Source organism: Oncorhynchus nerka, linkage group LG27 (genome assembly GCF_034236695.1).
Source record: "Oncorhynchus nerka isolate Pitt River linkage group LG27, Oner_Uvic_2.0, whole genome shotgun sequence".
In the NCBI taxonomy this organism is placed as follows: domain Eukaryota; kingdom Metazoa; phylum Chordata; class Actinopteri; order Salmoniformes; family Salmonidae; genus Oncorhynchus; species Oncorhynchus nerka.
The window spans coordinates 27,795,510-27,820,966 of NC_088422.1; the positions used below are offsets into that span (position 1 = coordinate 27,795,510).

The 25,457-nt window shown below is 44.0% G+C and overlaps 1 protein-coding gene across 3 annotated transcripts; it reads right to left on the bottom strand.

Moving 5' to 3' along the window:
* Positions 1–7,721: 7,721 nt before the first annotated feature.
* Positions 7,722–25,162, bottom strand: LOC115111523 (coiled-coil domain-containing protein 92-like). 3 transcript variants are annotated; one of them, XM_029637658.2, is made up of 4 exons: positions 24,986–25,162; positions 19,215–19,388; positions 15,477–15,518; positions 7,722–13,006 (listed from the first exon to the last, which is right to left on the bottom strand). In XM_029637658.2, the coding sequence occupies exons 2-4, from the start codon at positions 19,348–19,350 to the stop codon at positions 12,216–12,218; spliced, it is 969 nt and encodes a 322-aa protein (XP_029493518.1). In that variant the 5' UTR covers positions 19,351–19,388; positions 24,986–25,162; the 3' UTR covers positions 7,722–12,215. The 3 variants fall into 3 exon arrangements, with proteins under 3 accessions (XP_029493518.1, XP_029493517.1, XP_029493520.1); XM_029637657.2 differs by having other exon boundaries at positions 24,974–25,162; XM_029637660.2 differs by lacking the exon at positions 24,986–25,162 and having other exon boundaries at positions 19,215–21,008.
* Positions 25,163–25,457: the final 295 nt, after the last annotated feature.

Here is a 25,457-nt window from a genome sequence, read left to right on the forward strand (position 1 = left end):
ACCTCCGCTGTACCCGCACCCCACCATACCCCTGTATGCACATTATGCCCTGAATATATTCTACCACGCCCATAAATCTGCTCCTTTTATTCCTTGTCCCCAACGCTCTAGGCGACCAGTTTTGATAGCCTTTAGCCGCACCCTCATCCGACTCCTCCTCTGTTCCTCGGGTGATGTGGAGGTAAACCCAGGCCCTGCATGTCCCCAGGCACCCTCATTTGTTGACTTCTGTGATCGAAAATGCCTTGGTTTCATGCATGTCAACATCAGAAGCCTCCTCCCTAAGTTTGTTTTACTCACTGCTTTAGCACACTCTGCCAACCCTGATGTCCTTGCCGTGTCTGAATCCTGGCTTTGGAAGGCCACCAAAAATTCTGAAATTTCCATACCCAACTATAACACTTTCCGTCAAGATAGAACTGCCAAAGGGGGAGGAGTTGCAATCTACTGCAGAGATAGCCTGCAGAGTTCTGTCATACTTTCCAGGTCTATGCCCAAACAGTTCGAACTTCTCATTTAAAAAATTAATCTCTCCAGAAATAAGTCTCTCACCGTTGCCGCCTGCTACCGACCCCCCTCAGCTCCCAGCTGTGCCCTGGACACCATCTTTGAATTGATCGCCCCCCATCTAGCTTCAGAGTTTGTTCGGTTAGGTGACCTAAACTGGGATATGCTTAACACCCCGGCAGTCCTACAATCTAAGCTAGATGCCCTCAATCTCACACAAATCATCAAGGAACCCACCAGGTACAACCCTAAATCCGTAAACATGGGCACCCTAATTGACATTATCCTGACCAACTTGCCCTCCAAATACACCTCTGCTGTCTTCAATCAGGATCTCAGTGATCACTGCCTCATTGCCTGTATCCGCTACGGGTCCACGGTCAAATGACCACCCCTCATCACTGTCAAACGCTCCCTAAAACACTTCTAATCGACCTGGCCCGGGTATCCTGGAAGATATTGACCTCATCCCGTCAGTTGAGGATGCCTGGTCATTCTTTAAAGTAATTTCCTCACCATCTTAGACAAGCATTCTCCGTTCAAAAAATGCAGAACTAAGAACAGATATAGCCCTTGGTTCACTCCAGACCTGACTGCCCTCGACCAGCACAAAAACATCCTGTGGCGGACTGCAATAGCATCGAATAGTCCCCGCGATATGCAACTGTTCAGGGAAGTCAAGAACCAATACACGCAGTCAATCAGGAAAGCAATGGCCAGCTTTTTCAAGCAGAAATTTGCATCCTGTAGCTCTAACTCCAAAAAGTTCTGGGACATAGTAAAGTCCATGGAGAACAAGAGCACCTCCTCCCAGCTGCCCACTGCACTGAGGCTAGGTAACACGGTCACCACCGATAAATCCGTGATAATCGAAAACTTCAACAAGCATTTCTCAACGGCTGGCCATGCCTTCCTCCTGGCTACTCCAACCTCGTCCAACAGCCCCCCCCCCCCCCGCAGCTACTCGCCCACGCCTCCCCAGCCTCTCCTTTATCCAAATCCAGATAGCAGATGTTCTGAAAGAGCTGCAAAACCTGGACCCATACAAATCAGCTGGGCTTGACAATCTGGACCTCTATCTCTGACACTGTCCGCCGCCATTGTCGCAACCCCTATTACCAGCGTGTTCAACCCCTATTACCAGCCTGTTCAACCCCTATTACCAGCCTGTTCAACCCCTATTACCAGCCTGTTCAACCCCTATTACCAGCCTGTTCAACCCCTATTACCAGCCTGTTCAACCTCTCCTTCGTATCATCTGAGATCCCCCAAGGATTGGAAAGCTGCCGCTGTCATCCCCCTCTTCAAAGGGGGAGACACCCTGGACCCAAACCGTTACAGACCTATATCCATCCTGCCCTGCCTATCTAAGGTCTTCGAAAGCCAAGTCAACAAACAGATCACTGACCATCTCGAATCCCACCGTACCTTCTCCGCAGTGCAATCCGGTTTCCGAGCTGGTCACGGGTACACCTCAGCCACGCTCAAGGTACTAAACGATATCATAACCGCCATCGATAAAAGACAGTACTGTGCAGCCGTCTTCATCGACCTGGCCAAGGCTTTCAACTCTGTCAATCACCATATTCTTATCGGCAGACTCAGTAGCCTCGGTTTTTCTAATGACTGCCTTGCCTGGTTCACCAACTACTTTGCAGACAGAGTTCAGTGTGTCAAATCGGAGGGCATGTTGTCCGGTCCTCTGGCAGTCTCTATGGGGTACCACAGGGTTCAATTCTCTGGCCGACTCTTTTCTCTGTATATATCAATGATGTTGCTCTTGCTGCGGGCGATTCCCTGATCCACCTCTACGCAGACGACACCATTCTGTATACTTCTGGCCCTTCCTTGGACACTGTGCTATCTAACCTCCAAACGAGCTTCAATGCCATACAACGCTCCTTCCGTGGCCTCCAACTGCTCTTAAACGGTAGTAAAACCAAATGCATGCTTTTCAACCGTTCGCTGTCTGCACCTGCACGCCCGACTAGCATCACCACCCTGGATGGTTCCGACCTAGAATATGTGGACATCTATAAGTACCTAGGTGTCTGGCTAGACTGCAAACTCTCCTTCCAGACTCATATCAAACATCTCCAATCCAAAATCGAATCTAGAGTCGGCTTTCTATTTCGCAACAAAGCCTCCCTCACTCACGCCGCAAAACTTACCCTAGTAAAACTGACTATCCTACCGATCCTCGACTTCGGTGATGTCATCTACAAAATAGCTTCCAATACTCTACTCAGCAAACTGGATGCAGTTTATCACAGTGCCTCCATTTTGTTACTAAAGCACCTTATACCACCGACCACTGCGACCTGTATGCTCTAGTCGGCTGGCCCTCGCTACATGTTCGTCGCCAGACCCACTGGCTCCAGGTCATCTACAAGTCTATGCTAGGTAAAGCGCTGCCTTATCTCAGTTCACTGGTTACGATGGCAACACCCACCCGTAGCACGCGCTCCAGCAGGTGTATCTCACTGATCATCCCTAAAGCCAAAACCTCATTTGGCCGCCTTTCCTTCCAGTTCTCTGCTGCCTGCGACTGGAACGAATTGCAAAAATCTCTGAAGTTGGAGACTTTTATCTCCCTCACCAACTTTAAACATCTGCTATCTGAGCAGCTAACCGATCGCTGCAGCTGTATATAGTCCATCGGTATATAGCCCACCCAATTTACCTACCTCATCCCCATACTGTTTTATTTTATTTACTTTTCTGCTCTTTTGCACACCAGTATCTCTACCTGCACATGTTCATCTGATCATTTATCACTCCAGTGTTAATCTGCTAAATTGTAATTATTCACTCCTATGGCCTATTTATTGCCTACCTCCTTATGCCTTTTGCACACAATGTATATAGATTAATTTTTTTCTACGATGTTATTGACTTGGTTATTGTGTTTTGTTTACTCCATGTGTAACTCTGTGTTGTCTGTTCACACTGCTATGCTTTATCTTGGCCAGGTCGCAGTTGCAAATGAGAACTTGTTCTCAACTAGCCTACCTGGTTAAATAAAGGTGAAATAAATAAATAAATATATTTTTAAAATTGCCTGCTACTCCTCAGACCAAGCCCATGCATACACAGCTATACAAACTTGCAAGAGAGATACAATAGTTCCAGTGATTTCTAATGCCTCAGCAGTAAATGTCCACTCCCCCAAGTTGATTTATGTATAGATGAATGTGGTACCGTCAGGCGTTTGGAAATTGCTCCCAAGGATGAACTAGACTTGTGAAGGTCTACAATTTTTTTTCTGAGATCTTGGCTGATTTCTTTTGTAGAGCTCAAATATTCAAGGCCCTTGGCTTGAAATCGCATTATATCTACCATAGCTTTGATTGGACGGATCATGTCAACATCATACTTTCTAAATCTTAACTAGCAAGCTTGACAAGGAGTCATCATCATACATTAAGTCAGCAATCTACTGGCAAATCCTTTTCAATCCTGGTCATAAAACGTATCATTACACAACAAGTGGGAAATTGCATATTCAACATTGAGTACTAATGCGCCACTGCAGCCCCGAGTTCAATCTCAGGCTGTGTCACAGCTGACTATGCCCGAGTCCGTATGGGAGTTGCAGCGATGAGACAAGATCGTAACTACCAATTGGATATTACGAAAAAGGGAGTAACGCCATGGGCCAGAAAAGTTTTAACACATTGGCCATGCTGTCAATCCAGCATGACTTCTGCAGCGTTCAAAACAACTGGAAACTCTGAACTGGGAAATCTCGTACTTTTGTGAGTTCAAGACAACTGGGAACTTGGATAAAACTAACTCCAACTGGGAAAATATGGAAAACAATTTTGAACGGTCATCCAACTCAGAATTCCAAGTCGAGATGTTGGCCTCTTTCTAGAGCCCACAAGAAGGATCGCTGCGCCACCTTCCTGTTCAAGTGAGCACAGCACAACAAGGTGAGTCCAAAAATGTATTGTATGCTGCTGCATAAATGATTAAATATGCCAGGGAGATATGTATACTATAGCTAAGAAAGTCATTTTTATTTTATTTTTTTATTTTACCTTTATTTAACCAGGCAAGTCAGTTAAGAACAAATTCTTATTTTCAATGACGGCCTAGGAACAGTACTAAGTGTATGTAGTAAGCTGTTAGTAGCCCATGTGCCTCACCCTAATAATTTGGCCCATTTCCCCCTCATAATTTAGTATACTCTTCTGACGTGGTGGTGCACATGTAGCCTATAGCCTGTTGTACAGAAATGTAATCATTGAATATTTTAAGAGCTTTCACTGTCTGCTTATATGCCCCCTTTATTTATCCTAGTTCTGACTTGGTGTACAGGGAGAATACTGTAAGAACGGCCCATGTTCTGAATTCTATCGCTGTACATTTCAAGTGCTGAACAAATATTTATATTGACTATGTCCGTCCTAGCTCGCTCATTAATGTCTTAATCGAAACTACGGATTGCCTCTTATCCGCTCTTCTACCCCTTATGCCATAGTTTTCACATCTCAATTGTCAGTAGAAACAACATTTGTTTAAGCAAGTCAGCCATATCAGCTATACAGTACAAAAGTTTGGGGTCAATTAGAAATGTCCTTGTTTTCGAAAGAAAAGCACATTTTGTCCAAATAACCTCAAATTGATCAGAAATACATTGTAGACATTGTTAATGTTGTAAATGACTATTGTAGCTGGAAATTGCAGATTTTAAATGGAATATCTACATAGGCTTACAGAGGCCTATTATCAGCAACCTTCACTCTTGTGTTTGAATGGCACGTTGTGTTAGCTAATCCAAGTTTACCATTTTAAAAGGCTAATTGATAATTAGAAAACCCTTTTGCAACTATGTTAGCACAGCTGAAAACTGTTGTACTGATTAAAGAAGCAATAACACTGGCCTTCTTGAGACTAGTTGAGTATCTGGAGCATCAGCATTTGTGGGTTCGATTACAGGCTCAAAATGGACAGAAAGATCTTTCTTCTGAAACTCATGTCTATTGTTACGGATAGAGGTAACCTGTGTGTTTATTTATTTTCTCTCCCTCTCCCCTCACAGGTGGCATTCATCATTCATCAATCAGTCGCTAATCAGAAGACACACCTCCTCCTGTTTCCATTACCCAATCACATCCCCTTTCCCTTGGTTTAAAAACCCATTCAGTTGTTTCCTCTGGAGCTCAATCTCTCTGTCAATGCCATCTGTCTGTAGATCTCTTGTTTGGTTTTTGCAACTACATGTCACTTTGTCCCCACCTGTGAGTATTGGTTTTGTTATGGTGTTTGTTTGACGGTGGGAAAAGGGGGTACCAGGATAAGTCGCCCATGGGCATACATTACCCGTCGGAATACTTTGTATAAAAACACTAGTTAGAACTGGGCGGACCACCCACTGTATTTTTGGTTAGTTAGTTAGCTGTTGGTGAAGTAGGCTAGTCTAGCTTAGGCGTGTTTTTGGATACTTATTATTTCTTTCCTTGGGTCCAGCTCAGCCCCTTTTCCTGCTCCCCCCATTACTGTGTGTTTTCAAATAAGCCATGAGTGTTTGATGGTAATTTAGTTGTCTATGGTTATTTCGTTCTCGCTCTTGCTTTTTCACTATTATAATTTGCATGAGTTATGTTACGGGTCTCGTTACCATCCCCCCTAGACTGTCGGGCCAAAAGGGAATCGTAACATCAATTCTTGTTCTGAGAAGTGAAGGCTATTCCATGCGAAAAATTGCCAAGAAGCTGAAGATCTGGTACAACGCTGTGTACTACTCCCTTCACAGAACAGTGCAAACGGGCTCTAACCAGAATAGAAAGAGGAGTGGGAGGCCCCGGTGCACAACTGAACAAGTACATTACAATGTCTAGTTTGAGAAACAGACGCCTCACAAGTCCTCAACTGGCAGCTTCATTAAATAATACCCGCAAAACACCAGTCTCAACAGTGAAGAGGTGACTCTGGGATATTGGCCTTCTAGGCAGAGTTGCAAAGAAAGTCATATCTCAGACTGGCGAATAAAGATAAAATATTAAGATGGGCAAAATAACACACTGGACAGAGGAAGATTGGGAAAAAAAGTGTTATGGACAGACGACTCTAAGTTTGAGATGTTCGGATCAGAAAGAAGAACATTCATGAGATGCAGAAAAGATTCTAGAGGAGTACTTGACGCCATCTGCCAAGCATGGTGGAGGCAATGTGATGGTCTGGGGGTGGTAAAGTGGGAGATTTGTAAAAGGGATCTTGAAGAAGGAAGGCCATCATTCCATTTTGCAATGCCATGCCATACCCTGTGGACAACGCTTAATTGGAGCCAATTTCCTCCTACAACAGGACAATGACACAAAGCACAGCTCCACACTTTGCAAGAACTATTTAGGGAAGAAGCAGTCAGCTGGTATTCTGTCTATAATGGAGTGGCCAGCACAGTCACCGGATCTCAACCCTATTGAGCTGTCGTGGGAGCAGCTTGACTGTATGGTAGGTAAGAAGTGTCCATCAAGCCAATCCAACTGTAGGAGGTGCTTCAGGAAGCATGGGGTGAAATCTCTTCAGATTACCTCAACAAATGGACAACTAGAATGCCAAAGGTCTGCAAGGCTGTAATTGCTGCTAATTGAGGATTATTTGATGAAAGAGAAGTTTGAAGGACACAATTATTAATTCAATTAAAAATCATTATTTATAACCTTGTCAACATCTTGACTACATTTCCTATTCATTTTGCAACTCATTTCATGTATTTTTTCATGGAAAACAAGGACATTTCTAAGTGACCCCAAACGTTTGAACGGTAGTATGTGTTTTTAAAAGGCAATTAATGAGGCTGAATTAAATGTTTCGCTTCCAGACGAGGCTCTGCTGATAGCCAGGTGTAGCAGGGGTAAGGATTAATTCACTACATGGTGCTGAAAAAAAAGCTCTGCTGTTGGGACTGCTTTATGTAGACCCTAACAGTTTGTGGGCACCGTTTGTCACCATTATAGTGCAATTAATGTATTGTTTAGTGTTGTGTAGTGGCTTTGCTGGCATGCATCTAATAATATTAAGTTTGCCCCACCAAGATGTACATGCTTAAATTTCCACTGCATGTTTCTCATCCTACTGTATGTCCACTGGAAGCCTGAAACTTCAAGCAGTTTCTGCTTCAGATTCTTCCTAGGCTCGGCTCCTATGCTTGGCTGACGTGGTGAAAGCTTTGGACAGAGGTTAGATTCTTTCCAACACACACCACATTAGTAAGAAAAAGGACCACTTTATTATATTGTCATATACATAGTATTCAAGGACAAGTGTGATGTGAGAATGACAATAAGTGATTATATAATGCCATTATTTTGGTACTTGATGCATTCTTCTATATTAAAAGTAAAACAACCAATAAATAAATCCATGACATATTTACAGATATCACAAAGTTGCGTGTCTACAATGTCTTAGTGAAAGCTATGACATTGCCATTTGTGTCACATACATGACACACACACACCTCACTCATGCTTCCACATAAAGAACACATACTGTACACCGCCCAATTTGACCAATTCTTAAACCGCATAAAGAACTTTCCAATTACCAATTCAATTGTGTGATTCTTTCCTGTTTGTCCATATAGTGACATGACTTCACAATAAGATGAAAAACATTCAGGGAGTATTAGTTAACTTCTATAGCATGTACTTTATATACAGTAGCTTGTTGACATGACTGGACAATATTGCTGACCAGATGAAGTATGGATGGATAACTTAACTGTAGTAGTAACCAGGGGTGAAAGTAAGGGGGTATCTGTCCCATACAGCGTCCTGGCTATATTGCGTTGTGGTTTGAGGAGAACACTTACATTTTGTCAAGGCGGGGAGCTGAGTGGCGGAAACGCTCGTGGACAAGGCAAGGTTGAGTGGCCGAAACCCAAGGCTCGCAGTTGATTAATCAATTCATACCACAAATCTAGGCCTAATGACAATCGTAGAATGTCATTACAATACACGTAGGAGGTTTGTAACAGATGTCTCTTTCCATTCATCAAATTGTGGGTGCACAGTGCACTGTTTGGGTTTGGATGTTGAAATGATTTTGTGAGTGGACGAATGTCCGCGAGTAGCCTACAGGAGCGCCTTTGTTGAGTGACTGATTGACAATCAGATGAAAATACAATGACTGCTGTTGTTTATTCCACATTAAAAACATAAGGGGAAGCTTTCCCTAAAGTACATTGAATTGCCAAAATGATATATCCTAATTAGCTTACTCCTGTCTATACTTAAATAAATCATTCAAACCAGTCTACTACAATAAAAAGCATGACTTGGCAATAGAGGATCATTATTTTCTTAAAAAAAATCAAATGTAATCGCCTAGGTTACAGCGCACGCAGCAAATATCAAATACACAACATATGTGGACACTTACATATCAAACATCTCATTCCAAAATCATTGGCATTATTTGGAGTTGGTCCCCCCTTTGCTGCTATAACAGCCTCCACTCTTCTGGGAAAGCTTTCCACTTGATGTTGGAACATTCACCCACAAGAGCATTAGTGAGGTCGGGCACTGATATTGGGCTTCATCCCAAAGGTGTTCGTTGTGGATGAGGTCAGGGCTTTATACAGGCCAGTCAAGTTCTGCCACACCGATCTCAACAAACCCTTTCTGTATGGATCTCGCTTAGTGCATGGGGGCATTGTCATGCTGAAACTGGAAAGGGCCTTCCCCAACCTGTAGCCACAAAGTTGGAAGCACAGAATCGTCTACAATGTCATTGTATGCCGTAGTGTTAATGTTCCCCTTCACGAGAACTGAGGGGCCTAGCCCGAACCATGAAAAACAGCCCCGGACCATTATTCCTCCTCCACCAAACTTTACAGTTGGCACTATGCATTGGGACAGGTAGCATTCTCCTGGCATCCGCCAGATTAGTCTGTCGGACATGCCAGATGGTGAAGCGTGATTCATCACTCTTGAGAACGCGTTTCCACTGCTCCAGAGTCCAATGGCGGTGAGCTTTACACCACTCCAGCCGATGCTTGGCATGCGCATGGTGATCTTAGGCTCGTGTGTGGCTGCTTGGCCATGGAAACGCATTTCAAGGAAGCTCCCGACGAACAGTGCTAACGTTGCTTCCAGAGGCAGTTTGGAACTCTGTAGTGAGTGTTGCAACCTAGGGAAGAGGATTTTTATGCGCTGCAGCACTCCTCAGTACCGTTCTGTGAGCTTGTGTGGCTGAGCTGAGCCGTTGTTGCTCCTAGACGTTTCCACTTCACAATAACAGCACTTACAGTTTACCAGGGCAGCTCTAGAAATTTGACAAACTAACTTGTTGGAAAGGTGGCATCCTATGACGGTGCCACATTGAAAGTCACTGAACTCTTCAGTAAGGCCATTCGAGTGCCAATGTTTCTCTATGGAGATCCTTTGGCTTTGTGCCTGATTTTATACACCTGTCAGCAATGGGTGTGGCTGAAATGGCAGAATCCACTAATTTGAAGTGATGTCCACATACTTTTGTGTGTGATATATATATATATATAATTTATATATGGCAAGTCGGTTAGGACATCACTTTGTGCATGACAAGTAATTTTTCCAACAATTGTTTACAGTATCACAATTCCAGTGGGTCAGAAGTTTACATACAAAGTTGACTGTCTTTAAACAGCTTGGAAAATTCCAGAAAATGATGTCATGGCTTTAGAAGCTTCTGATAGGCTAATTGACATAATTTGAGTCAATTGGAGGTGTACCTGTGGATGTATTTCAAGGTCTACCTTCAAACTCAGTGCCTCTTTGCTTATCATGGGAAAATCAAAAGAAATCAGTCAAGACCTCAGAAAAGGCTGGTTCATCCTTGGGAGCAATTTCCAAATGCCTGAAGGTACCACGTTCATTTGTACAAACAATAGTACGCAAGTATAAACACCATGGAACCACACAGCCGTCATACCGCTCAGCAAGGAGACGTGTTCCGTCTCCTAGAGATGAACATACATTGGTGCGAAAAGTGCAAATCAATCCCAGAACAACAGCAAAGGATCTTGTGAAGATGCTGGAGGAAATACGTACAAATGTATCTATATCCACAGTAAAACGAGTCCTGTATCGACATAACCTGAAAGGCCACTCAGCAGGGAAGAAGCCACCGCTTCAAAACCACCATAAAAAAAGCAAGACTACAGTTTGCAACTGCACATGGGGACAAAGATCGTACTTTTTGGAGAAATGTCCTATGGTCTGATGAAACAAAAATAGAACTGTTTGGCCAGAATGACCATCGTTATGTTTTGCTTGCAAGCCGAAGAACAACATCCCAACTGCGAAGTACGGGGGTGGCAGCATCATGTTGTGTTGGTACTTTGCTGCAGGAGGGACTGGTGCACTTTGCAAAATAGATGGCATCATGAGGATGGAAAATTATGTGGATATATTGAAGCAACATCTCAAGACATCAGTAAGTTCAATTGGTCTTCCAAATGGACAATGACCCCAAAGCATACTCCCAAAGTTGTGGCAAAATGGCGTAAGGATAACAATGTCAATGTATTGGAGTGGCCATCACAAAGCCCTGAACTTAATCCTATAGACAATTTGTGGGCAGAACTGAAAAAGTGTGTGCGAGCAAGGAGGCCTACAAACCTGACTCAGTTACATCAGCTCTGTCAGGAGGAATGGGCCAACTTATTGTGGAAGGCTACCCGAAACATTTGATCCAAGTTAAACAATTTAAAGGCAATGCTACCAAATACGAATTGAGTGTATGTAAACTTCTGACCCACTCGGAATATGATGAAAGAAATAAAAGCTGAAATAAATAAACTATTATTCTGGCATTTCACATTCTTAAAATAAAGTGGTCATCCTAACTGACCGAAGACAGGGATTTTTTAAATTTCTAGGATTAAATGTCAGGAATTGTGAAAAACTGAGTTTAATGTATTTGACTAAGGTGTATGTAAACTTTAGACTTCAACTGTGTATGTATAATGTTGATGATTGTTGAGTTGTGACTGTCATTGAAAAGGACAGACCCAGCCAGGCATATCACTAATTAAAAGTACAATTGCGAAAAAACTGTTGGCTATTACTTTAAAGAGATGACAATGAAAATGTTGTCAATCTGTCCTTTAGTTATCAAAATTCTTAACCGAATTGTGCGAACAGTAGCATATCATATTGGCAGTAGCGGAGAACATCGGCCATATCCCTGGAGTGTGCATATTCACTGTCTTTGTCATTGGGTCAGTGCCACTTTTGTTCGTTTTTTTGGACAATAACTTCCTCCTCTAGGTTAGATGGTCGTCATATTGTATTTGTGTCTCCCCTTTTCGTAGGCCAATTATATGGATCAGACAACATTGTTTTTATTGATCCGTTTGTCCGTGTCAGCAAAGTAGACTACTGAGTAATTTCTGTAGTCCCGCACTGGTGAAATATACTTTCACCCCTGGTAGTAACAATGATAATATGTGTATGGATTCACCAGGTAAGCAGGCAATAATGCAGATGTTTGGCGGATAAGTTTATGTGCACAATGTATGACAGAGTGAGATGAGACAAAGCAAAAAAAGGACAGGACGTGTAAGTCACGTGTTTCAAAACAAAACATTTGGCATGGTGGTATTTTTTTGTCTGTTTTCCATTTTACTTTCTTTGCTCATTGCAGTGTTGCATAAAAAAGCAGGTGATTTATACAGTAGGTGATGCTCCTTCTTGCTCTTGTGTGTGAGTGTGTTAAACTGTTCTGTCTGCCCCAGAGCGCTTCCTCACCACCTTGCCCCCATTGACCTGGTCCACAGCCAGGATCTCCAGCTCTGGCTGAGGAGACACCACGGGAGGGGTGCAATGGTGGGTGCGGTGTGCAACGCCCACGTGTGCATGGTGCTGGCGGTCCCGTGCCGGGCTGTGGCGGGGGCTGGACGAGCGATCACAGGCGATGGGGGGGATGACGGCAGGCCGGTCTCGTACCATCTGCAGATCAGGGGTGTCTCGAGATGCCTGCAGGAAGGGGGTGGGGTCAGGCATGGCATCCACCGCCTCCCGTAGGACCATCCTCCTCCCATCAGAACCCAGCCGGTATACCTCGGTTAACTCAGAGTGCAGCGGCTGAGACAGGCTCTTCTTCATGCGGCGGCGAGGGGTCTCAGGGCCAGGCTGCCGGTCTTTAGCTGGGGGAGGGGTGGGCTTGTAGGAGCTCACAGGGCTGACATTGGGACTGGCCTCGGAGGAACTGCCTGCCAGGAGCTTTTTCTTGGTGGTGTGGAGCTGAGAGGTGAGGTAGGCGATGGTGCTGGCTCTCTGCTCTAGCTCCCCAGACAGGACAGCCAGCTTGTGGCTCTTCATCTTCAGCTCCTCCAGGTACTTCTTCTCCCTCTCCTTGATGGTGTTCTCCAGGACAGAGATCATGGCGTTCTTCTGCTCCAGGTCTCTCAGCAGCTCCGTGTTCTCCTCCTCCTTCACCTTCAGCTGAGCCTCCAGCTCCTCGCACTTACTGTGCAGTTCCCTGCAGCGTGCCTCACTGCTGTCTGCACAAACACAAACAAATCACACTGTTAGACCTGTATTTGAAGACAAAACAAACACAACCATCAGAAACCCAGTATTCACTGTCACCAATACAGCAGCCTGCTTCATTTGGATCCACAATAAAACATGGTCCATTCCCCTCAAAATATTCCATAAGGAATACACAAAAGGCTGTTTTCCTTTTGTGTCTGGTAGGGCTACCATCTGCAGTCAACATACCGTAGGCATGTGTACATGTCAGATACTACAAATGAAATACAAAACGCTGTCACTTAAATCCTAATAATGCTTAACACACACACACACTGCAATTTTGTATAAAATATAGGCTACACATACTGTACATCCAACCTTCCACACACACACACTAATTGCCCATAGGCACTTTAAGTGCACCCACTGGCCACGGATTGAGTCAGCTGATGTGAGTGGGTGAGAGGGATGTCTACAGACTCGTCAGCAGTGGGCAGAGCGAGAGGCAAGAGCTCCTGTCTCATAATACAGCTCTGGTCCATAGCAAGGGCACAGCTCTCCTCTGACCTTCATTATTGCCCTTCCTCCTCCCTCGCCAGCTCAACACTGCCCACACATCGCCTCCCCCCCAACCCAAGGATCAAACACACATTCACAATCAGCTACGGTACAGATATAGCCTAGCTATTAGCTCTCTGTATCAGATAGATAGGCCTAAATCATACCGTAGATCCTAGATAATAATATCTACCCAACACAACCATCTACATCTAATATTAGAGTATATGTCGATTTTCTACTGGGCTGTCTGGTATATTTCCTATCTGCTTAATGGGGGGGGTTGTCTTTGTTTTGGACCCAAGCTAGAGCCGCTGAGTCCTGCCTGCTGCACTAAGTTGCAGACTGTGCATTAGTGCTGTGGCACATCATCTAATTTCCTGCACTGCAATCTGCAAGATGTCCAACACTAACCTGCTACGGTCTCTGACAGTCCCCACAGTACCACACTGTCTGCACTGCAAAGAGCCAGGGAGAACATCTCCCCATTACAGGATTCACAAGGTATCATTGAGACATGTTACCTGTCATACAACCTGAACCTACTCTTATTCTGTAACAGTGAACTGACTGATTTCCCATTCAATAATTCAGTAGCACAAAATGCATCAAATATCAAGCCAATGTAGCCCAAAGATCAAGCCTGATTAAAACCGTTCCGATTTCAGCAAAAGGATGTTTTTACTTTCCTATCATTATTTTTTGCTTGGGTCCATGGCTAGAGATGCTACAGAGTGTGTATCAGCCCATTGTTCTCTGGCTAGTATATAGAGCTATTTCAGCGGCTTAATCAGGACTGTAATGATGTCCTGAAAGGTCAGCATGAGGGTAGGAGGGCTTCGTTACAACTGTTCACTGACATGTTTACTGGCAGAGCTAACCTCTTCCCATTGATAACACTGTTTCTATATTACTGACTGAATATCTAACAACAACCACATTGACTGCTATATTGTTTCCCCATTGCATAGATGTCCTGTAATTATTGATCAATTCTTTGAGTCTGTCTACTAGCCTACAGGTCAGATTCCAAGGTTAGACCTCCATGTGGTTCTAATGCAGGCCCATGGGCAGTTCTCCTGTGTATATAATTCACACTGTTTGACTCTGTTACATGTCCATGGTAATATGGGGGATGGGAGGGGGCTGTGCTGTGAGCTAGGCAATGAGCTGACTGAAAAGAGGACAGTGCCCTGAACAGCAGGCGGTTCCGGCTGCAGCGCACTGTTTCCTGGGTGGAAAAGTGTTCCCAGGATACAGCCCTAGCCTTCTGCTTTCTCCCATTCCCAGGGCAAAGAAATACAGAGGCCTCTGTTCTGTTCTGCTGCAGAAAGTCTTATTTAATAGCGTTGCAGGTTTTAGGGCCTGGGCTGTTCACGGTCACTGCCACTGTTGAACAGCCAGGGTGAAGGTAAGCAGAGCCTGAAGCAGAGCCTATATATATATTGAGTGATTCTTAGTTCACATAGGCTACATAACATCATTAACAAGACAACTGCCAGTACGATAGTTTGCAGAAAATGTATACATTTAATTTGAAAGCACATAATTCTAAAGTGTTCCAATCAAATTGAAATCAGTGTCAAAGTAATTGCGATTGGTAAAACATTATCGGCGACATTCCATGTCTCTATACAACAATGCACTGCTAGGGCCTATATTACTTACACAATGACAGCAGAGTCAAGTAAAAACACAGAGAGAAACGATTCCCACAGAATTAAATCTATAGAAAAATCATGTGAAAATTAACTGACCCTGCCTGCCAATCCCAGTAAAGATCCATAGTATTCTCTCAATAACTATGCTATTAGTTATTGAGCGAGAAAGTCAAGTCAATTGCTCTAGCAATGGAATGTGAAGTGTGAAACAGATACCTGTGTGGATGTGTGTGTACTTGGGGTCACGTAATAGAGGAAGGCCTGGGAAACGTCTTACCTGTTGCATCTGAACTTCTCACTGTCAGCTCATAGGTCAAGTCTGTGAAAAGAGAAGAGGATCAGGCCGGGAAGTGAAAGCTTCAGCTCTGACAGGAGCGGTGCAGTGGCATCAAGGAGCATGCTATTCAGAGAGCCTATGCAGAAGCAGGTATCTAGTGGAGAGAGGTGAGATGGCAGGCCTCTACAGATGGGTCAGGATTAGTGATTAGTGAGTCACAGGCCAGTTTAGCAGTAGATTGTCCAAGGACATTTGACAAATCGGCCAAAGCACAGAGCGATGGAATTAATGGACCTGGCCCTGGCTAGCCACTCTGTTGTGATGTGCTCTGGTTTGTGGCCCAGGGTGTCATGCTTTACTTATGGTGTAGTCCAGGGGTCATCAACTAGGTTCAGCCGCAGGACGTTTTTTTCTTTTCTTGAGCGGATGGTCAGGGGGCCGGAGCATAATTATAAATAATTTGTACACTGCAAATTGACACAAGAAGCCCAAAACAGACAAAAACAATAATTTCAAACCTCGATTACATTGGTACATAACCACATACACTACCGTTCAAGAGTTTAGGGTAACTTAGGAATGTAAACTCTTGAACTTAAATTTTTTGAAAGAAAATAAAAAAATTGTCCATTAACTTCTTGGGGGCAGTATTGAGTAGCTTGGATGAAAAAGGTGCCCAGAGTAAACTGCCTGCTACTCTGTCCCAGATGCTAATATATGCATATTATTAGTAGTATTGGATAGAAAACACTCTGAAGTTTCTAAAACTGTTTGAATGATGTCTGTGAGTATAACAGAACTCATATGGCAGGCGAAAACCTGAGACAAATCCAACCCGGAAGTGGGAAATCTGAGGTTTGTTGTTTCATTTAAGTGATTGCCTATCCAGTATGCTGTGTCTATGGGGCCATATTACACTTCCCAAGACTTCCAGCAGATGTCAACAGTCTTTAGAAAGTTGTTTGAAGCTTCTATTGTGGAAGGGGGTCGAATAAGAGCTGTTTCAACAAGTGGACTAGGCTGAGGCCAATCAGTTGTTTACTGCGCGGTCACACCGTTCCTTCTTTTTCCTCTGTAATGAATATGCTATTGTCCGGTTGAATATTATTGTAGATTTATTATAAAAAGACCCTAAGGACTGATTGTAAACATCGTTTGACATGTTCCTACAAACTGTAATGGAACTCGACTTTGTCTGGATTTTGCGCTCGCGCATTGTGCCTTGGGAATAGTGAACTAAATGCACGAACAAAACAGAGGTATTTGGACATTTATGGACGTAATCGAACAAAACAAACATTTCTTGTGGAAGTGGGAGCCCTGGGAGTGCATTCCGACGAAGATCAGCAAAGGTAAGTGAAGGTTTAATGCTATTTATGACTTTTGTTGACTCCACAATTTGGCAGGTAACTGTATGGCCTGCTTTTGTGGCTGAACACTGTTCTCAGATGATTGAATATTGTGCTTTTGCTGTAAAGCTTTTTAAAAATCTAACACAGCGGTTGCATTAAGAACAAGTGTATCTTTAATTCTATGTAAAACATGCATCTTTCATCAAAGTTTATGATGAGTATTTATGTTATTTGATGTGGCTCTCTGCAATTTCTCTGGATGTTTTGAGGCATTTCTGAACATGGCGCCAATGTAAACGGAGGTTTTTGGATATAAATATGAACTTGATCGAACAAAACATACATGTATTGTGTAACATTGAGTCCTGGGAGTGTCGTCTGATGAAGATCGTCAAAGGTTAGTGATTCATGGCGGCCTCCCGGGTGGTTAAGGGCGCTGTACTGCAGCGCCAGCTGTGCCATCAGAGTCCCTGGGTTCGCGCCCAGGCTCTGTCGTAACCGGCCGCGACCGGGAGGTCCGTGGGGCGACGCACAATTGGCCTAGCGTCGTCCGGGTTAGGGAGGGCTTGGTCGGTAGGGATGTCCTTGTCTCATCGCGCACCAGCGACTCCTGTGGCGGGCCGGGCGCAGTGCGCGCTAACCAAGGTTGCCAGGTGCACGGTGTAGCCTCCGACACATTGGTGCGGCTGGCTTCCGGGTTGGATGCGCGCTGTGTTAAGAAGCAGTGCGGCTGGTTGGGTTGTGTATCGGAGGACGCATGACTTTCAACCTTCGTCTCTCCCGAGCCCGTACGGGAGTTGTAGCGATGAGACAAGATAGTAGCTACTACAACAATTGGATACCACGAAATTGGGGAGAAAAAGGGGTAAAAAAATAAATAAAAAAAGTTAGTGATTCATTTTATCTATATTTCTGCTTTTTGTGACACCTCTCTTTGGTTGGAAAATGGCTGAATGCTTTCTGTGACGACTAGTTTCTGACCTAACAATGATATGTTCTGCTTTCGCCGAAAAGCCTTTTTGAAATCGGACACTGTGGTTGGATTAACGAGAACTTTATCTTTAAAATGGTGTAAAATACTTGTATGGTTGAGGAATTTTAATTATGGGATTTGTTGTTTTGAATTTGGCGCCCTGCAATTTCACTGGCTGTTGGCGAAGTGGGATGCTAGCGTCCCGAACGATCCCAGAGAGGTTAAAATAACATCAAATTGATTAGAAATACAGTGTAGACATTGTTAATGTTGTAAATGACTATTGTAGTTGGAAACGGCAGATCATCATTTGTGGGTTCGATTACAGGCTCAAAAGGGACAGAAACAAAGAACTTTCTTTTGAAACTCATCAGTCTATTCTTGTTCTGAGAAATGAAGGCTATTAGCGCTGTTCTTGCCAGTTAGTGCTGTTCTTTGAAGGGAGTAGGTCACAGCGTTGTACCAGATCTTCAGTTTCTTGGCAATTTCTCATGCGGAATAGCCTTCATTTCTCAGAACAAGAATAGACTGACGAGTTTCAAAAGAAAGTTCTTTGTTTCTGGCCCTTTTGAGCCTGTAATCGAACCCACAAATGATGATGCTCCAGATACTCAACTAGTCTAAAGAAGGCCAGTGTTATTGCTTCTTTAATCAGAACAACAGTTTTCAGCTGTGCTAGCCTTTTAAAATGATAACCTTGGATTAGCTAACACAACGTGCCATTGGAACACAGGAGTGATGGTTGCTGATAATGGTCCTCTGTACACCTATGTAGATATTCCTTTTTTTTTATCAACCATTTCCAGCTACAATAGTAATTTACAACATTAATGTCTACACTGTATTTCTGATCAATTTGATGTTATTTTAATGGGCAAAAGTGCTTTTCTTTAAAAAACAAAGACATTTCTAAGTGACACTACCGTTGAAAAGTTTGGGGTATGTCTCTAATTATGAGTGGAAACCGTTGGGAATACATTTTCTAAATTCAAATAATTGAGGTAAATATCTAGTCTTTTATGTCTAAAAAAACAAAAATGTAATAACAAAATGTAATAAAATGTTGTGCTCAGAAAACATTTAGGTGCCAAATAAAATAGTCTGCGGGCCACATTTGTCCTGCAGGCCGCCAGTTGAAGATCCCTGGTGTGTTCTGTTCATGTTTAATCCTGTTCAACTTTGCTGCTGTTCTGTGATCTAATGTAACTGTGCATGTTGTTCAGGCAGAACTGTAAATGAGTATTCAACATGTATGACTCAGAATGTAATAGTCTATCGTGTGATTGCAATCCAGGTGTTCAAAATGTTTTATTTTGGTTGCACTAGTTTTTTATATTCTGTAGCAGTATGAAGTGTATGTATTTAGGTATAGTGGCCACAGTTCATGTTCAATTTGAGGTTCAGCATGTTCACCTGTGCAGTGCTGTTGTAGTCTGCGGATCTCTGCATGTAGACCTTTCAGTGTTTTGGCATGGTCCTGCTGGAGGAAGAGCAGGTTCTTCTGGGCGCTGTGCAGCTGATTCTCCAGGGTACCATTGTGGGATGCCATGGCAGACAATGCAGCAGACACACACCAGTCCTAGAGACCTGCAAACACAGGCGACAAACAGACAACATCAAAACTATCTGGGGTTCAGTGCTGAACCTAAATGCTTACCCTTTCACCCATAGACATCTGGGATGTGCTCCAGCTTTACTTTGCCTGCCAATGACAGTGACCATGATAATCCTCTTTGGACGATACACTGAACAGTCACTACGACTACAAGACAATTCCATCAAATCCATCCAAACTCCTGGCCACTTGCTTGGGCTTGATAAAGTAGTCATTGACTAGCCTAATGCCCAAACATGATAACACACAGGATATTTTATTTATTTATAAATAGCACACTATCGATCTCGATTGTCTTTGGAATGCTACTCGGTCAATACCGTTATAATGCTTTTTGCCAGGAGAGAGGGGGCACATAGGCTCAATCCTTTGTTGCTTACTCTAATTGGCTTACAAACGCTGATGTCGAGCTATTGATTTGATCATCAGTGGGCAGTCTACGTCTAAAGAAGACAAACCTCAGGGGGAAACAATTCATCAGTGTCGCCGTTGGTTGGCCAAAAGGCCTACTTTAACACAGTAAAAAAATCCAGTATATAATAGGCCAAATAGGTCATTATCAACAGGTCATCCAAGAAACGAGGCTACAAAAGGACAAACAAACTCTAGGTGGAACCTCAGGCTACTCCTCCACTTCAGTACACAAAGCACGTGAGGCTGCTGAGGGTAAATACAGAATGCTTTCAGAGATCTTGAGAACATTAGCAAACATCAGTGACAGAGGGTGCGGCATGATGTCTCCAGCAGCAGGCTGGGCCTGCTTCCCTCCCTTCCTCCCTCCCTGGACGTCCTTGCATCCAGTACTCAGCCAGAGAAGGCGCCCAGGGGTGAGGTAAGAGACCATCAGTCAGTCAGAACAGAGCAGCAGCCCCATTGTCTCCAATCTCTCCCAGACAACCACTGAGTCGAGAGTAGACAGCACATTGATTTTCCCCTCTGAGTGCAGAGAGCATTACCCCTGAATACATTAGCAAGCTACAATAAAACATCTCATAGCTTCTCCCCATTGCATCTTACTAATATGAATAATAAATTTGTGTCACCTCTTAAGACATGCTCTTCAGTGATAGCAATGCCATGTCAAATTCTCTCACTGTGTGTACAGAAGCAAAGGACACCAGTTGACCTCCCAACACAGCAGATTAATCACAGAAAGAGAGAGGGACTGATGTGTCATAAAGAGTGCACTAAGAGAGATCATTTATAATAGATGAGTAATCCTGAGTCCTTCCTGTAAACCCTGGATGGCAGACATTCACACACACCCCTTCCAAGCATCAGGCTTGATGCTTGATAGGTTCCCATTGATCATGCCAGTAAGCCTGGTTACTTCCCAGAATCCTTTCCCATCACTACGGATAATGCGATAGCACAGTGACATTACAGGGCAAAATTAAATTAACAACATTATCCAATGACATCACATTGTAATTCCATCAACATACAACCCTCCACCCTCTTTCTACCTTTGTCAGGATTTGGTATACTCAGTTATCCAAAATGTATGTTGCTTTTGAAAATAAAATGGAATATCTGTGATAAGTGATAACTCCCCTTTCATCTCTCCATTCTCCTCTCTCTCTTCCCCACCAACTCCCCTTTCCTCTCCATCTCCCTCCCACCAACTCCCTTTCCTCTCCCTTCCCCTTACACACCAACTCCCCTTTCCTCTCTCCCTTCCCCTTACACACCAACTCCCCTTTCCTCTCTCCCTTCCCCACCAACTCCCCTTTCCTCTCTCCCTTCCCCACCAACTCCCTTTCCTCTCTCCTTCTCCCTTACCAACTCCCCCTTTTCCTCTCTCCCTTCCCCACCAACTCCCCTTTCCATTCTCCTTTCCTCTCCCTTCCCCACCAACTTCTTTCCTCTCTCCCTTCCCCTTACACACCAACTCCCCTTTCCCTCTCCCTTCCCCACCAACCCCTTCCCCACCAACCCCCTCTCTCCCTTCCCCACCAACTCCCCTTTCCTCTCTCCATTCTCTTCTCTCTCTTCCCCACCAACTCCCCTTTCCTCTCTCCCTTCCCCACCAACTCCCTTTCCTTTCTTCTCTTCCCCACCATTCTCCCCACCAACTCCCCTTTCTCTCTCCCTTCCCCACCAACTCCCTTTCCTCTCTCCCTTCCCCACCAACTCCCCTTTCCTCTCTCCCTTCCCCACCAACTCCCCTTTCCTCTCTCCACTCCCTTTCTCTCCTCTCTCCCTTCCCCACCAACTCCCCTTTCCTCTCTTCCATTCTCCTCTCTCCCTTCCCCACCAACTTCCCCACCAACTCCCTTTCCTCTCTCCCTTCCCTTACACACCAACTCCCCTTTCCTTCTCTCCCTTCTCCCTTCCCCACCAACTCCCCTTTCCTCTCTCCCTTCCCCTTACACACCAACTCCCCTTTCCTCTCTCCCTTCCCCACCAACCCCCTTTCCTCTCTCCCTCCCCTTTCCTCTCTCCATTCTCTTCCCCACCAACTCTTTCTCTCTCCCTTCCCCACCAACTCCCCTTTCCTCTCTCCCTTCCCCACCAACTCCCCTTTCCTCTCTCCATTCCCTTCCCCACCAACTCCCCTTTCCTCTTCCCCCCACCAACTCCCTTTCCTCTCTCCATTCTCCTCTCTCCCTTCCCCACCAACTCCCATTTCCTCTCTCCATTCTCCTCTCTCCCTTCCCCACCAACTCCCCTTTCCTCTCTCCATTCTCCTCTCTCCCTTCCCCACCAACTCCCATTTCCTCTCTCCATTCTCCTCTCTCCCTTACCCACCAACTCCCCTTTCCTCTCTCCATTCCCCACCAACTCCTCTCTCCCTTCCCCTTCCCACACCAACTCCCTTTCCTCTCTCCAAGCATTTCCTCTCTCCATTCTCCTCTCTCCCTTCCCCACCAACTCCCCCCCTTTCCTCTCCCCACCAACTCCATTCTCATCTCTCCCTTCCCCACCAACTCCCATTTTCCTCCTTCTACACACCAACCATTCTCCATTCTCTCTCCCTTCCCCACCAACTCCCATTTCCTCTCTCCATTCTCATCTCTCCCTTCCCCACCAACTCCCCTTTCCTCTCTCCATTCTCCCTTCCCCACCAACTCCCATTTCCTCTCTCCATTCTCTCTCCCTTCCCCACCAACTTCCCTTTCCTCTCTCCATTCTCCTCTCCCTTCCCCACCAACTCCCCTTTCCTCTCTCCATTCTCCTCTCTCCATTCTCCCTTACACACCAACAAGCATTTCCTCTCACAGAAGACATAAATAATCAATGAACTGCAGCAGCAAGACACACTAGCTACCATCCTTCGCTAAAACAGATTAACGTTCCAGACACACCCACTGTGATAAAAAGCGGGGAGAAGTCTCACACACTTACTGTAAGACTTAGAAAATCACTTACGAATCACCTAGCCAGGTGCTGCCTCAAGAGTATTCTGGAGCTATCATGAACTCACAGCTTTTCTATGGACCATGATGGGTGGGTGTGGAGCAAATGCCTTTGTTGAATGGCTACTTTGTTCCAGTTGACAGAATTAACTTTCCATGTGCTTTGGGAGAATCAATTAAGACATTTAGCCTATATTTATTTATCTGCTAGAAAATGTGCCAAATTAAATCTATACAGTTCCCCTTTTCAACATAACAGCCAGGTAGCCAGTTGGGTTTGCAGCAATAAGACAATGTGTCCTTGTAGGATTCATTAGTCATTCAAATGGAAAAGCAAGTCAGACATACCTTATGCTAGTGGGCAATTCCACGATAACAGAATGAGGCTGAGAATCATATATTTTACTTAAATGTTATGCTACACAAAAACCAACGCTTGCAAAGTTAAACAAACTATACAACTATAAGCACATGGCCTACTTGAAACTATTTACACAGAAAATTTTACAAAAACACATTACCTTGAAAAACAGTGCAGATGCAAAGTTTGATAACAGAATGACAGTTTGTGCAGTCCTTATTTTATCAAACTTTGCATCTGCACTGTTTTTCAAGTAAATGTGTTTTTGTAAAACTTTGTGGAAATTGTTAAAAGTAGGCCTTGTGCATATTACACTTCTAAAGCACTTTTCATAGAATCTCAAATCGCTTCAAGAGCAAAAATCAAACAAGCAATATATAATGACAGGTCAACCAATAGAGGACAAGTCCTTGATAGCGTCATCCTCCAAAGATGGAGAGGGTCAGTTCATGGCTTGAGTGAAGGGTGCTATACAGAGAATGGTAGATGATGGTGATGGAGTCTGCTGATGATCTTGTAGAGGGGAAGTCTGGGAACCAGCCGGAGTCAGAGACTTCTCCTCTTCCACTCTGTGCAGCATCTACTTGGGTGATGCCTCAGCAGCTCTGAGTTCCAGAAAGCTCACAACACAAAGTTCAGAATAGTAGCCAGTCGTCCTCTCTACAAGCCTTCTGCTGTATTCCTCCATCTCCCATTCCTCTCATGCTTCACGCAACTCCTCAAATTATGTTCTCAAAAGATCAGGAATTAGCAGCCAGGTAGAACAATATGTCCAGATGCGTCTTTCAAACAAAGGCTAGCCAAAAAGTTTGACCTTTCAATCTGCAGACATGAAATGTTATCAAAAACGAATTTTTAAAAAACAACAATTAAAAACACAAAAAATGTACGAATTTACAGGCACTCTGTGCATAGGCTGCTAATAGCGTGCCATGGCAACTATAGAACTGTTCTGTTCTACAAGTAAATCGGTTTTTGTACAATTTTCAGTGGAAATTGTGAGAAGTCGTGCATAGAGTTGTATGGTTTGTTTAACTTTGCAATCGTTAGTTTTTGTTTGGCATACATTTTAAAGTGAACTTAGTCCCAGCATCATCCTGCTACCGTGGAATTGCCCTACGACAAAATTATAGTAGAGCGTTTAAGGTTTCAGCACCTGCATTGCGGACAGCACCCGATCCGACTATCACACGCGCTTCTGACAACCAACCAGCACTTTCCAATCCAAAATCGATTTGACAGCAAAGCTAGTTAGCCATATACCGTAGTTAACTAATTGTTTAATTTAATGTTCACTGTAATTGAGACGAACATTGAACGGTCCATAACAATTGGTTAAGGCCACTCGACATGTTTGTAAACAACATCGTCTTATTGCATTCCAAATCTAAATAGCTAGCTAGCTAAACGTGTCATAGATAGCTAGCAACGTTAAATACGTTTGGCATTGTGTAGCCAAACAACCAGCAAGTCAGCTAGTATTACTTATTGGTAGCTATCCAGTCACACATGGCTAGGTAGCTATCCAACCAAGAAAACCGTCGTTAGCTGACGACTAAGCTAAAGTTATTGGAAGCTAGCTCTAGTTATGCTGCATGAAAATGTGATTTTGAAGATCGTGTTATGTTCACCATGGCCCCATTGCATTTTACCATTCCAAAACAATGCATGACAAAAAAATGAACCATTGCAAATAGATAGATAGCTATGCTAATTTAGCTAACTAGATAGACATATAGATAACGTTAACCAGAGGCAGGTTCAATCGACGGGTCCTGCTGCTGTGATACCACTGACCAAACAGAGAGGAAAGGGGTTTATACATTTAACAACCTACCGTGATACCTACCCTAAAGAAATATGATAATATCGTCGAATACTCTCTAATATATCAATTCTTGTCGTAATTGCTACAGTGGCTAAATCCGTTCTGCCATGTTAGGCATTGTTATCGTTGATGACGCCAAACGCTCCTCTTCTGTCGGCAGAAACAGGATGGATGGGCTGTCAGTCTTCTTATCACCCTCAGCTACAACAAAATAAGGCGATGCATCATGGGATACTACTGAAAGGAGTTCAAGAATGAATGAATGTTCAAGAACATTTCGTTTGTTTTATGACTTATGATTTGACACTCTGAAATAGATGGGAATACATGTATGAAAATGTATAAATGTGTCAAAGAAAATGTGATTTTAGTCTAAAATGTAATTGAGAAACCTGGCGGTTGCTACGCATGTCATCGAGCTGTATCTGGGGCGTAAGTGTCATTGCCATAGAAACAGAACACCGCTGGCTCATTCGCTGGGCGCGTTCAGCAG

Coding starts and splice junctions, on each gene's coding strand:
- LOC115111523 (XM_029637658.2), bottom strand. CDS start 19,350: ATGGCATCCCACAATGGTACCCTGGAGAATCAGCTGCACAGCGCCCAG. Junction 15,519..19,214: donor ACTACAACAGCACTGCACAG/GTGAACATGCTG, acceptor CTCTTTTCACAG/ACTTGACCTATGAGCTGACA. Junction 13,007..15,476: donor GAGAAGTTCAGATGCAACAG/GTAAGACGTTTC, acceptor GTGTTTGTGCAG/ACAGCAGTGAGGCACGCTGC.